The 14,064-nt window shown below is 37.2% G+C and overlaps 1 protein-coding gene across 3 annotated transcripts in view; it reads right to left on the reverse strand.

Moving 5' to 3' along the window:
- Akt (AKT serine/threonine protein kinase) overlaps nt 1-14,064 on the reverse strand; it is a 151,094-nt gene that overhangs the window by 87,680 nt on the left and 49,350 nt on the right. For all 3 annotated transcript variants that reach the window (XM_090375762.1, XM_090375760.1, XM_090375761.1), the window contains exons 2-3: nt 12,770-12,901; nt 9,055-9,173 (exon numbers count right to left, since the gene is read on the reverse strand). In XM_090375762.1, coding sequence (XP_090231888.1) covers nt 9,055-9,136 — 82 coding nt within the window. In that variant the 5' untranslated portion in view covers nt 9,137-9,173; nt 12,770-12,901. The remainder of the gene's footprint in view (nt 1-9,054; nt 9,174-12,769; nt 12,902-14,064) is intronic.

Below are 14,064 nucleotides of genomic sequence, written 5' to 3' on the forward strand. Positions count from 1 at the left end.
TACTTAGAAGTGTACATGCATTGAAAGCTGAGAAGGCAGAAGATACTTGTTGACATTAGATTTGAATTTTCTTGTATTATAATTTAAGGTTTGTAAAGGAAGGTTGTTCCAGAGAACAAAAGTTGAAGAGATAAATGAGGAAGAGGAAAAGTTGGTTCTGTGAGTTTGGAGTTGGACAGTAAATGAATACTGACTCGTTGAGGTAAGTAATCAGACTAGTACGGATGAGAGTGGGGAATTTACAGATGCCAATTCAGAAGAAAAGTGAAAGTAGCTACTGAAAAGGTACACAACAGAAACCGATATGAGCGATAAAGAGCTCAACCTAACTAAACAAACATCTGAATCTCCCAGCCTGGACCTGTTTTTCCTACAGGCTATTCTTAACCAAGCCTCTGTACTGAATCTTAAGCTTGACTCTACTTATCTGTGTTCTTGATTAGACCTTTGCCCTGGCTCTAATACACCATATCAACGGAGCAGAGCACCTAGGAAAAGAGAACTTGTAATAATAAGAAAGAGATAAGGGTTAGTCCACAACACAGAGATGCTGAAAACAAATTTGTCTGCAGCAGAGGTCTGAAAGACTGAGATTCAAAGGGGGGTTCCTGCAGCAAGGGGTTGATTTGAAGCATTGAGGACTAGCTAGTTATTATGGAAATTATGTCTGGTTTTCAACGGTATCTACTAAAGGGAAGGAGAATTAGATGCAAGTTCTTGTGTGTAGGCGCCTCCATAGCCAGGTGGGCAGGAGCAGCAGTGCGTAGCACACGCTTCCTGATTAGACCGGGGTTCAAGCCCGTGACCACCAAATAAGGAGGATGCTGAAAGGTCAGGGAATGATCACTGCATATCCCCGGAGCAATATGGCCTTAGTTGCTAATGCTCCTAAAAACCAAATAACAAGAGCAGCAAATTCTTGTATGTTGAATACTGTTTCTTTCAGTTGTCCTCCTAGGGTCTTCAACAGAGAGCAAAAAGATGGGCTTGATTTAAAGTAAGAATGAAATAATCTTCGTGAATAATGATGGGAGAAGCAAGGATGTGGTTGGCTGCTTGTCTGGCTTAATAACCATGTCAAGAAGAAGACAGAAAGATACCAAAAATATTGTCTGATGCAGAGGTTCAAAAGATGGAGAATCATTGGGTCTCCTGCAGTGAGGTAAGATTTCAGTGAAGGACTATAGCAAATGATGAGTTGATCCAAAGCATTGTAAGGGCTAGAAGGCTAATGCGTAAATTAAAGATCTGGATCCTAAGAGTGAATTCAAATAATGCATCTGAACTGGCAGTTGACACACCTGTGTGGTTCCTTATGCTGTACAGTCTGTGGAATCTTTGATGTTACCAACAGCAAATGCAAAATGGGAGCATTCAAAGAACTTATCTTGGAAGCTACTAGGCTTTACATACCAACTAAGAAATATTGTTCAAGGTTTAGGCCTAAATGGATGTCAGATGAACTGATGAGGCATATGGCAGAGAAGAAACATGCATGGGATACATACAAATTAACACATGACACAGAAGCCTATGAGAGATACAAGTTGATCTGTAACCAAGTTACAAAGGAGGTTAGGCAGGCGAAGGCAGATTACGAGAAATCTTTGGCAAGGGATGCAAAGAGTTCTTTACTTATGTAAACTCTAGAAGGAAGGGGATGAATCAGATTGGTCCACTTGATATCGATGGGTCAACTGTTGATGATCCTGCTCAGGTAGCTAACAAACTAAATGAATATTTTGCATCGACATTCACACATGAGGAGTTATTTAGCGAGGGGAAAGCCAGAGGTGTATTCAACTCTAGCAGTAAGCTAGAGAATCTTGTAATAACTGAGAGTAAAGTGGAGGAGAAATTGTTGAAGATAAACACAAGAAAGGCACCCGGGGTGGATGGGATCTATCCAGTTATATTAAAGGAGGCAGCAGAGGAAGTAAGCAAACCCTTAGCCATAATTATGAGAGCTTCCTTGGACTCAGGGGAGGTACCCACAGACTGGAGATGTGCAAATGTGACCCCAATTCACAAAGGAGGATCAAAGGCTGACACAAGTAATTATAGACCTGTGAGTTTAACTTCTGTTCCAGGAAAATTAATGGAGGCACTAGTTAAAGAAGCACTGCAGGATCATTTAGACAAGACTTCAGTTATAGCTCGGACACAGCATGGTTTTGTTAAGGGGAAGTCTTGCCTGACCAATTTGATTGGATACTATGACGCAGTCACAAAGGAACTGGATGCAGGGAATAACTTTGATATTATATACTTGGATCTTAGAAAGGCTTTTGATACTGTTGCACATGGAAGACTGCTGCACAAATTGGAGCAGTGTGACATTGGAGGCAAATTGCTGCTGTGGATAAAGGGGTGGCTGTGGGGGAGAAGACAGAGAGTGGTAATCAATGGACACTGCTCGTCGTGGACTAATGTTATTAGTGGAGTCCCTCAGGGCTCAGTGTTGGGTCCATTATTGTTTTCTGTATTCATAAATGATATTGATGATAGTATATCAAGCTTAATGTCGAAGTTTGCAGACGATACAAAGGTAGGCAGGGTTGTCAAGGACACTACTAACACTATGCTGCTGCAACAGGATCTGGAAAGGTTGAGCAGATGGGCTGAGAGGTGGCAAATGAAGTTTAACATTGACAAATGTAAAGTACTACACATGGGAAACAGCAACCCCAGAGCAACGTATCAACTCTGTGGTACTACACTAACAGTGGTAGAGAATGAAAGGGACCTGGGGGTGATTGTACAGGCAGATATGAAGTTCTCTGAGCAGTGCAGACGGGCTGCAAGAGTAGCTCATGGTGTATTGTCAATGATATATAGGAATTTTTCTAGCAGGGATAAGGAGGTGATTATTCCCTTGTATAAGGCAATGGTCAGGCCACACCTAGAGTACTGTATACGGGTCTGGAGGCCTCATTTCAAGAAGGATGTAGAGCTGCTGGAACGAGTACAGAGAAGGGCAACAAGATTAGTGAATGGAACAAAGGGGTGCTCTTACAAAGAAAGGCTTAAGTTTTGCAAATTACAGTGTCTGGAGACTAGGCACCAGCGAGGTGATCTGATAGAGGTGTATAAAGCATTGAATGGTTTGAGCATGCTCAATGCTGATGGGATTCTTCCTCTTGCTCAGAATAATCACCTGAGAGGGCATAAATTCAAATTGAGGAAAGACAGATGTAGGATAGATGTGCGGAAATTTGCCTTTAGCCAGCGGGTGGTTGGTAGGTGGAACAGACTTCCATCCCTTGTCGTGGAAGTTGATAGCCTAAATAAGTTTAAGGCTCAGCTGGACAGGTATTTTGAACGAACAGAGGGGTGAAGTGGAAGTGGTTTTTTTTTTTTTTTGGCTGATGCTGCATAAGCTTGCTTTCTTGCAACAAATGCCTCTACTAATGCTAATGCTAATCTGCATCTGACCCTGCACTAAAAAGACATGTGGAACCCCTTGTGCTATATGGTTGGTGTTATTTTATTTATGCTACACAGAAACTGATGAAGATGCACTTGAAAGGACCCATATGGATGACCTACAATCACTGAGATGGGAATGCACTTGGTATCCACCGACACGTGACTTCTATGCTGACCTGAGAAGTCAAACTTCTGTTCCGATTTGAGACACTAACATGTGACTCTGAACTTCTATCCTGAACAGGTTTTTTTTTTTTGTTTTTTTGTTGACCCTGTCACTATGGGAGATAGGATAGGATTTTCATATCTGTAATTGAAAGCAGTACAATGATAGTGAAGAGCTTGCTGGGCTAGGAGAGTAATAGCGAGAGTAATATGTGTACTAGTGAACACAAACAACATAAACCTATACTATACCACACAAACATATTCAACACTACACTGATTGGCTTAGCGAGGCAGAATTGCCATAGTTTGGCTTGGCCATACATACATGCAAATAAGTTTAGTTTAGTGATAACAGTAATCAATAGAAGGAGAAATAGAGTGAATAAACCAACATAAAAAAAAAATACTTCCACATAACTTACAACCTTGGTATCTTCCTCAGTATCCAACCAAGATTCTAGGAAAAAATTAAAATATCTTGTCTTGTTTTTGGATGTGAAATGCACACCAAAAAGGTTAGGTCAATGCAAAAATAAATAAATGATGAGAATTCAAAGTAAACTGAGATAAAATTTAATGAACTCATATAGAGCTCATTAGCATACATTGCAAGAAAGCAAGCTTATACAGCATAAGCCAAAAAAAAAAAAAAACCCCCTTCCCATTTCATCCATCCATTCATTCATTCCAAATGTTTGTCTAGTTCTGCCTTGAATTTATTTAAGCTATCAACTACCAGAACAACAGATGGAAGTTTGTTCTAGGAATCAATTACCCGCTGGCTAAAGGAAAATTTCTACACATCTATTCGACAACTATCTTTTCTCAATTTCAGTTTATGACCCCTCAAGTTTGTAATCTGAGCAAGAGAAAGTATCCCATCAGCATTGAGCCTGCTCAATCCATTCGAGATCTTACACACCTTGATCAGATTGCCTTGCAGGTGCCTAGTTTCCAGACTCTGCAATTTGCAGAATTTAAGCCTTTCTTTGTAAGAGCACCCCTTTGTTCCTGCTCACTAGTCTTGTTGCACTTATCTGTACTCGTTCTAGCAACTCTACATCCTTTCTAAAATTAGGCTTCCAGACCTGTACGCAGTACTCAAGGTGTGGCCAGACCATTGCCTTATACAAGGGGATAATCACCTCCTTATCCCTGCTCACAAAATTCCTGTATATCATCAACAAGATCCCATGACCTACTCTGGCAGCCTGTCTGCACTGCTCAGAAAACTTCATATCTGACTGCACAATTACCCCTAGGTCTCTTTCATTCTCCATTATCCTGAGAGCAACACTGCCCAGTTGGTACATTTCTTTGGGGTTACTGCTGTCCATATGCAGTACTCTGCATTTGTAAATGTTAAACTTCAGTTGCCACTTCTCAGCCCATCTGCTCAACTTTTCCAGATCCTTTTGCAGCAGCATACTGTCATTATTGTTATTAACAACCCTTCCAACCTTTGTATCATCTGCAGACTTACATTAAGCTTGATCAATAGCATTGATAAATATACAAACCAGCAATGGGCCCAACACAGAACCCTGGGGGACACCACTAATAACATTAGTCCACAAAGAGCAGTATCCATTGCTTACTACTCTCTTCTCCCACTCAACAATCCTTTTATCCATTGTAGCAACTTGCTCTTAATACCATACTGCTCCAATATGTACAGTAGTCTTCCATGTACAACAGTATCAAAAGCTTTCCTGAAATCCAAGTATATTATATCAAAATCATTTTTTGCATCCAGTTTCTTTGTGACCACATCATAGTATCCAATCAAATTGGTCAAACAAGACTTCCCCTTAACAAACCCATGCTGTGTCTAAATTATTACTGCTGTCTTGTCTAGATTATCCTGCAATGATTCTTTAACCAGTGAAACAGAAGTCAATACATATAACAACTACAGAAAAAATAAATACACCTGAAGAACTCTGCAACTGTTGAAGGTACAGGCACAAAAGAGAAAGTAGAAGTGGCTAAATATATATGTGTACTAGCGACCTCTAGTGAAAAAATTTATTCACTCCCCTATTTCTTTCTCTCCCTCTTGCTCCATTACTTTGATCATTAAACTAATATTCATCATGGTTGTTGGGTTTTTCTGATTATCAGTGGTCCTTGAAGTAATGGTGGCAAATGATGCAAGAAAGCAAGCTTATATAGCATCACAAAAAAAAAAAAAAAAAAACCATCACACTTCACCCTTGAACTGGTTTAGTTCTTCCTTGAATTTATTCAAACCATCCACTTCACAACAACAAATGGAAGCCTATTCCAACAATCAACTATTCACTGGCTGAAGGCAACCTTCCACATATCATTCCTGCAACCATCCTTCAACTTAATTTATGCTCCCTCGTGTGTGTAGTCTCAGCAAAAGGATGAATGCCATTCACATTTAGCTTACTCAATCTATTCAAAGCCTTAAACACCTCAATCAAATCAACTTATAGTCATCAAGTCTCCAGACACTGTAATTTGCAGAACTGAATCCTTTCTAGAAAGTTTCCTTCTCTGCCCCCATCCAGTAGATCTACATCCTTCTTAAAGTGAGGTCTCCAGACCTGTATACAATACTCTACATGCGGCTTAACCGTGGCCTTGTACAAAGGGATAATAACCTCCTTATCCCTACTAACAAAGTTTCTGCATAACTGATTGCACAATAACCCCCAGGTCTTTTTCATTTTATACTATTCAAGTGTAGTTCCACACAGTTGATTGTCCTTAAACTTTTTCCTTACTTTTCTTTCCCTTTTCTTCCCTTATGTATTTTTGCTAATTCCTTTTCTTTTATGTATTTTTATCACCCTCTCCCCTTTAAACTGTAGGTACAGATACATGCTCTGGACATCTGGAACTCTAATGTAATGTTTTCCAAGGAGTCTGCCCAAATTTGCTTTCACCTCTTTCTTCAGAATTGGTGATTCCAATCCAAAGTGTTTTTTAGAGTACCTGACCATTTGTGCACATCAACATCACCCTCATACCACCATATTTTAACTGCATTGGCTACCACTGACAGTGAGGTTTATATGTGTACCTGATGTTTACACACACAATAACATATTGTTGGTGTGGTAGCTGATGATTTAGCCTCCCCAAGTGCATATTCTGGCAGCCAGCTGAGCTAAGTGGCCAGTCACTCAACATGAACAACAATCCAAACCACACTTCGATTCAATACATAAACACCACTTCAATGATTGTCCTTTATCTGATGACATCCCCATATATTACATGGTAGAAATACCAAAGGTTGGATAGAATGAACATCCCCCCCCCCCCATCCACCCTGATCTAACTTTCTCTTAACTTGAAATCTCACAACAACTTTATGGAACTTTCACCTCAAACCTATACTCTCAACTTTTTATTGATCTTGATATCTTATCTACATGATGACTTAACTGAACTGATTCTACCCCACATTTGAACACCATTCTTTCTCAACTTTTCTACAGTCAAATGGGTTTATGACTAAAGCCTTATGCTAATGGGAGCTCTATAACACCATTGTGCATGAAGAGAACAGCCTAATTCTGTACATGCATTGAACAAAAGTAAGTTTAGTGCTAAGAATGAACTAAGCTCAGTACTAAACTTTGCTCAATGCTATATACAGAACGAGGCTATGCCCTTCACGTATGATGCCCTTGCTTTCTACATGACATCCTTTGACTAGCAACTATTGTCATCCTCTACTAACATATAACTTGATTAGTTGTGGGATACTTAAGAAAATGCCTTCTTTTTCTTAATTTCTCTTTCACCCTCTTTTCTTCCTTCCCCTTTTCATCTTTTTTGCTGGCCTCTGAATGTTTAGAGATGGGATTTGGGGGCCAGTTTTATTTTCACACTTGTCTTCTTTATTCTCCTTCTTTCCTAGTATTTTCTTGGACTTTTATTTCCTTTGAATTTTGATCTTCCTTTTTCTTCTTTTGTGAAATAGACATGCCTTGCATGTGTTCTACATATGGACCTGGTTCCATTCCTGCGTCCTTGTGGCAGGGCAAGAACCAGGCAGGACCTTCATTGTATTACTCCTACCTGGTTGTAAAGCAGTCAGTCTAAAAACACACCTAACACATTACATACGACTGGCTTAGCAGTCTTCTTGCTTCACCTCAGCGTAAACAGATAGATATGGAGGAGACTTCTGATACCACTAGGAAACAAGATAGAATGTTTCCAAATATATGCTTGTAAACTGTAGAAAAATAATTAACAATGATGACAAGTTAATACTAGCCTATTATCACATACTCCTTGTGGCAGGGCAAGAACCAGGCAGGACCTTCATTGTATTAATGAAGTTATACAATGTACTGTGTTATACAATGAAGTTATACAATGTACTGTGTAAATCTGAGGAAGGATTGAACAAATATCTGGATGAAATTGGGTGTTTTCTTCTTCTTCTTAGGCTGTGATAAATAAAAGCCATACTTTCTTCATTATTTTGCCTTTATTAGTGCTAACATTAATAAAGGTAAAATAATGGCAACCAAAGCACTATTAAATGAATAAAATTTCCATCTATACTCTGTATGGCTGCAGAGGAAGGCAAAATACCTAGGACATGTCATGAGAGGAAGGAAGGAAGTAAGAGTTGTTACAGGTGGTCCTGGAGGGAAGGATGGAGGTGAAGAGGGGAACTGGCTGATGGAAAACCTCATGGATGGATAACATAAAGAGGACTGGGGTTCAAAGAACTTGTCAGACGGGTTGAAGATAGGAGTTCAAAAAAAAGTGATCGCTGACCTCTGAACTCAGAGATGGCTGCAGCCAAAGAAGTTTACCACTTCACTGTTTTATTAGAACCAATACACTAGTGCAATAATTATCAATGGGATATTCATATTTTTGTGGAAGCATATGGGCTTCATCTTGCAGTGTGCAACCTGCATTCATGTAAATTACTCCAGGACTGACAGTTACATTAGCAAACAATCTGGGAAACATTTTCAGTGAAATACTACCCAACATAGACAGTCAAGAATTGATTCTCAAATCAGTGAAGAAGAGTTTTATCTCAGGACTCTTCAGAAGTTAACTGCAGTTTAGATACTTATAAGAGGAAAGAATATGATGTCATAGAGTGCACTCATCGTGTGAAAAGGGGAAAAAAAATGTTAAAAATACTCAGAGAAACTGAAATTTAATCTTTCTTCATTTTATTAATAAACAAGGAACCTTTATAATCAGAAACCTTCAGCTTTTTATAGCTAATTATACCTCTAAAGCTTTATTATCAAAATGTAATTGAAAAATTCACTGTTTTCATCTTATACTATATTTTTCAATTTTAAAAATACTCAGGTAATGATGAAAGAAATTGCCAAAAACTGTTGAATACAATTTACACAACCATGCTACACACATTTTATACTTTAATATTCACAAATTCATAAATGTAAAAATATCTGTGAATAAACAACTAACCTCTTTTCAAAAGCCAGCCTTCTTTTACAATTGTTGCAGGAGGCTGTGGAAGCATCAAATCGGGCCCAGAGAGCCCACTCATTGTAAAAAGCCACTGTGAAATCACTTTTTTTCAGTTTCTGAATTTTAAAAATCAATAAAATAATGCAATAAAATTTAAGTTATATTACAGAAATGCAAAATTTTTTCTAACTTCAACTTCTAAAAAAGTGCCTCTTTTGTTGAAATGAAATATCAAATGTAATAAAGACATTAAAAAAATGTCATCATTACATTTGATATTTGCAAGTGACTTTTTACCAATGTTTAAAAGATGTTACATATTTTGTAGAGGGTATACACTTAAAAAAAAAGTAGGTTAGAAGTACTTACAGCATTCACTTTTTTTTTTTTTTATTTCTCCAAACACTTTTAAACATAGTAAAATGTCACCTTAGCAAACAGGACCATTAATTTCAAATCTGAAAGGACAAATTCCACAAAATTTAAATCAAACTGTTCCCACAAACTCGTGATTTACTCTGTTACCTTTAGGTAATCTCTCTCTCTCTCTCTCTCTCTCTCTCTCTCTCTCTCTCTCTCTCTCTCTCTCTCTCTCTCCCCCCCCCCCATTTCATTGCTTACTGTAGTATATCCAGCCAATAACTGCTTTCCTACCATGTTTGTTGCAGAACACCAATGTCTACAGCCACAGTGGCATTCGTGATACGTTTTTCAGATCCCAATCCCAGCAACTGAGTGTGATACTTTATATCCTTAATTCAAAATCAAAAAGGGTTTTCTGGGGAGTGGGATAGCCAAGGGATTAACCCAACTCTACAAATCCACTTCCCCAAAATTCATTATTAAGATACTGAGATCCATCTTGCACAATCTGTCCATAGCAGCCCCTGTACCATTAAACTTCCACTTCAATAACATAATGCGGTGCCTCTGCAACTAGATGGTGCTTCCCCTTACTAGGGTCTAACTCTTTGCTAGTACAGTCAGTCCTCGTATAACATGATAGTTGTGTTCCTAGAAACCCTCGTGCAATGCAAAATCATGCCTTATAAATAAAAGGCCTTATGGGAAAAATAGAGTTAGGTGCCAACCGCCCAAGACTGAACACACATTTGTAACCAAAACATTACCAAAAATGAATTTTGTTACACTTAGAGTTGTTCCTGCTATGAAAGTTACTTTTATTTTCTCTGCATTCTTTCTAATTGTTCTCAGCGTTGCCTCATTTAGGCCTGTAGCACACGCAATATCACATGTTCTTTCATTTCGCTCAGAGCATTTCACAATTTCGTATCTTTCCTCTATCGTCCCTATTGATATTGCTTTTCTTTTTCTCTCTGAATCTGTAGTATCTTCACCAGGAAGCTTCCTTTTCACACTTTTTTCAAATATTTTACTCATTTTTAGGGAATAAAGCACAATTACAGTATAAAAATGAGGAGGCACGCTTGATACACATAAACAAAGCTGTGCACGTATAGCAACTGAATAAACAACACCGTAAAGACAGAAACACACTATTATCACCCCTCACGCTAGCTCACATTTTACTAAAGCACATTTCTGGAAGTCACTAACATAAAACAATAAAAACCATTTCCAGTTGCATTCCTGCTAGTGAAAGCTGTTATAAAAGGGTAGTAAACTCGATCTAATTGCATTTGTGATAATACCAATAGCTGGAATTGTGGGTTTTTACATTATTATGGTGAAATGTGTTTCCCCATCACTGAAATCTTCAATCATATAAAAAACAAATACATCTTCAGAATCTTCTCTTCATTCCTATTGTGTTGCATTCAGTTGGGGTGATTCCCGCATTCAACTGCCATTTCTTGTAAACACAAAGGCAAATCGTACATAAGCGAATTTGGTTTGTGCTATATACGATATTGTTCCCTTATTTATAAATCATGTATGATTGAATTTGTGTAGAACAAACATGTTATATGAGGACTGACTGTATCTGAACAATGATTTGCAAATTATATCATTCTCTTTGCCAATAATCTGGAAGAATTTCGGCAAAACATTGAACTGCAGCAGGAAAGCAAGAAGTTTGGTTGGAAGGTGAATATCAAGAAAACGCAGGTTATGTTCAACAAATTTACCAAGCCAAAGAAAATCATGGCTGACAGAGAAGAACTAGAAGAAGCAGAAAAGTATGTTTATCTTGGACAAGAAATTTCAACAGATGGAAATGGAATGGATCATAAAATTTGGATGGCAAGCATTTGGAAAGCTTAGTAGCCTTCAAGAAAAACTTACCACTCTATCTCGATCAAGAACAAAAAGTTTTTGATCGATGTATCCTCCCTGTCTTAACATATGGTTGGGAAACATGGACATTAAATGCCAAAGCTTTACAAAGATTGAGAGGTATGGGGTGCCGAATTTTGAACATAACCAAAATGAGACTGAAAAACATGTGCATGGATTCACCAAAAAAACAAAGTCTGTGACATCACTGAAAGAACAAAGCACTTAAAATGGTAGGTCACATATCAAGAAGAATTGATGATAGATGGACCAAATGAATTTTGGAATGGATACTGCTTGACTCTAAACACCCAAGAAAAAGACCAAAATGAGGTGGATTGATGAAATTGTGAAATTTGTTGATGCATAATAGCAACAGAAAGCACAAGACCACAGTTGCTGGAAATGTGTTAAGGATTTCATCCTGCAGTGGATCAACAATGGCTGAAGATGATGACTTAGTACCACTAAGAGTGCTAACATCTTAGTGGTACGAACTTTGCTCTAGAGACTAAACATGGGTTTCACCACTTCAAGCCTCCAATAAGCAAAGTGGTGGTATTTCACCGGTTGATGAAAGTCATCTACCACCTATTAAAACCACCTACCACCTATTTCCACTATAAAAATCCCCTTTTAGAGAGATAGTTTAGTTATATAGCAAAAATTTAAATTTCCAAGGTCTTGGAACGAATTACCAAAAACTAATGTGTTATTAGGTTCACATTACGATATTTTCATGATATCGTTTGTGTCTTTGGAATGGTTTAATACTGTAAAGCAGGGGTCCACTATATATTTAAAGCTGTTAAGAAAGACAAATAGGTAGTTTCATTCTTTTAACTCTTTTTATTGAATAAAGATGAACCACCTTCAACTACAACAAGCATACACATTTTAATCAAGAGAGAGAGCACCGAAAAATTTGATGAGTAAGAAATTATCCCCTATTCAAGCATTTTAGCATGAAGCAGCAGAAATGAATAAACACAAAATTGTCAAGCTTCACAACTTGAAATAAATATTTTGCCTTCTTCCTTCCCATTTAAAACTAAGAAGAAATTAAGTGCAGCATTCTAATCAATGATTTTTTTTCAACCAGTAATTATACTGTTAATTTCACTAACAAATCAATGTGTATAAAAGAAACAAGAAAAAAATAATTAGAAGATACAATTCATACCATATTATGATTACCATTCATACCATTCAATTCATATTACAATTATTTGGCCTTTTAAGCAACATTAATACCATTTAATGAAAGTTGTTGTTACGACAGTATGTCACTAATAACTGTTAAAATTATTAACAAGCTCATTTGTTTTCTACAATATGCTGTACTGTTGCACACAAATTTTTATCTGTTACATTTCAATCCAAAAATTTTTTGTCATAATAATCAAACCATTAACCTAATTTTTTTTTTTTTTTCTAATTCAATATAGTTTACCTTTGTCCTTCAATATATAAATTAACACTATATCAGCACATCAATAATGAAATATAAATCTGTGAGTCCATAATGCTTCTCCAATAAGAAATATCAGACTCATTTATCTCAACTCATTGTGAACAGAGAATCCTAAAAGAAGCAAAAAAAAATTTTACATAAGAAAAATTATAAAAACATAAGTGAAATATGAGAAAATAACATTCACTACTATTCTATTACCAGATATTTATAAAAAAAAAAAAAAAAAAAAAAAAAAATGGAATATAAGCAGGTAAGTAATACTATAATGACAAAATAACAAAAAAGAAAAACTTATGTAGGATCAACCATCTAAACAAAGGCATCTCTAGTTTCATAATTCATCTACTTCAATCTTGTAAATCTATAAAGTAAAAATCTATAAAACCAGCAGCCATTATCAATCCACTGCAGGATGAATGCCTCCTCAACAATTCATGTTCAGGGAAATGGACCATAATCTGCCATGCTGATCCAGTGGGAGTTGGCAGATCAACTGTATTTAACCGTCAGGGGCTTGAACCCTGGTCTACTCAAAGACCATGTGCTACTGCTCCTGACCACTTGGCTATGCAGGCCTTGTAAATCTATATCAGCCCTCAAACTCTAGGTCATAATGTGTTCTGCTATTGTTGTTAAATATTGTTCCAATAATTAATAACAAATTTTCCTACATCCAGTCTACAATTAGCTTTCCTTAATTTATATTTATAAATATGTCCCCTTGTTGTGTTTGTGTCATCCTACAAAGAGAAAATATTTGTATGTTCCCATCAATTGGTAAATCTGCTTCACACCTTTTAGTCCTGCAACTTTTAGTCCTCACCTGGGGCAGAACAAGTTTTATGCTGAATAAGCTTGCTTTCTTGCATCATATGCCTCTACTAATGCTAACTCAATCAGATTCTCCACACAGATGTCTAATTTCTAAACTTTGTAGTTTGCAGATCTAAGCCTCTCTGAATCAACAACTAGTTTTGCCACCCACCTTTGTACATTTTAAGATCAGTTTCCTTAAATGAGACTTCCAAAACTATGCAATATCAAGATATGGTCTGACCACTTACTTGTACAGTGGTGTATTAGCATTAGTAGAGACACACAATGCAAAAAAGCAAGCTTATAAATTTGTCTAGTTCTGCTTTGAACTTATTTAAGTTGTTGACTTCCACTACAACAGATGGAAGCTTGTGTCAACTATCAATCACCCACTGCTAAAGACAAATTTCCACACATCTATTCCACAATTGCCATTCCTCAATTTGTCTCCTCAG

The sequence above is a fragment of the Mastigoproctus giganteus genome, chromosome 6 (assembly GCF_048544385.1).
Source record: "Mastigoproctus giganteus isolate SK-2022 chromosome 6, ASM4854438v1, whole genome shotgun sequence".
In the NCBI taxonomy this organism is placed as follows: Eukaryota; Metazoa; Arthropoda; class Arachnida; order Uropygi; family Thelyphonidae; genus Mastigoproctus; species Mastigoproctus giganteus.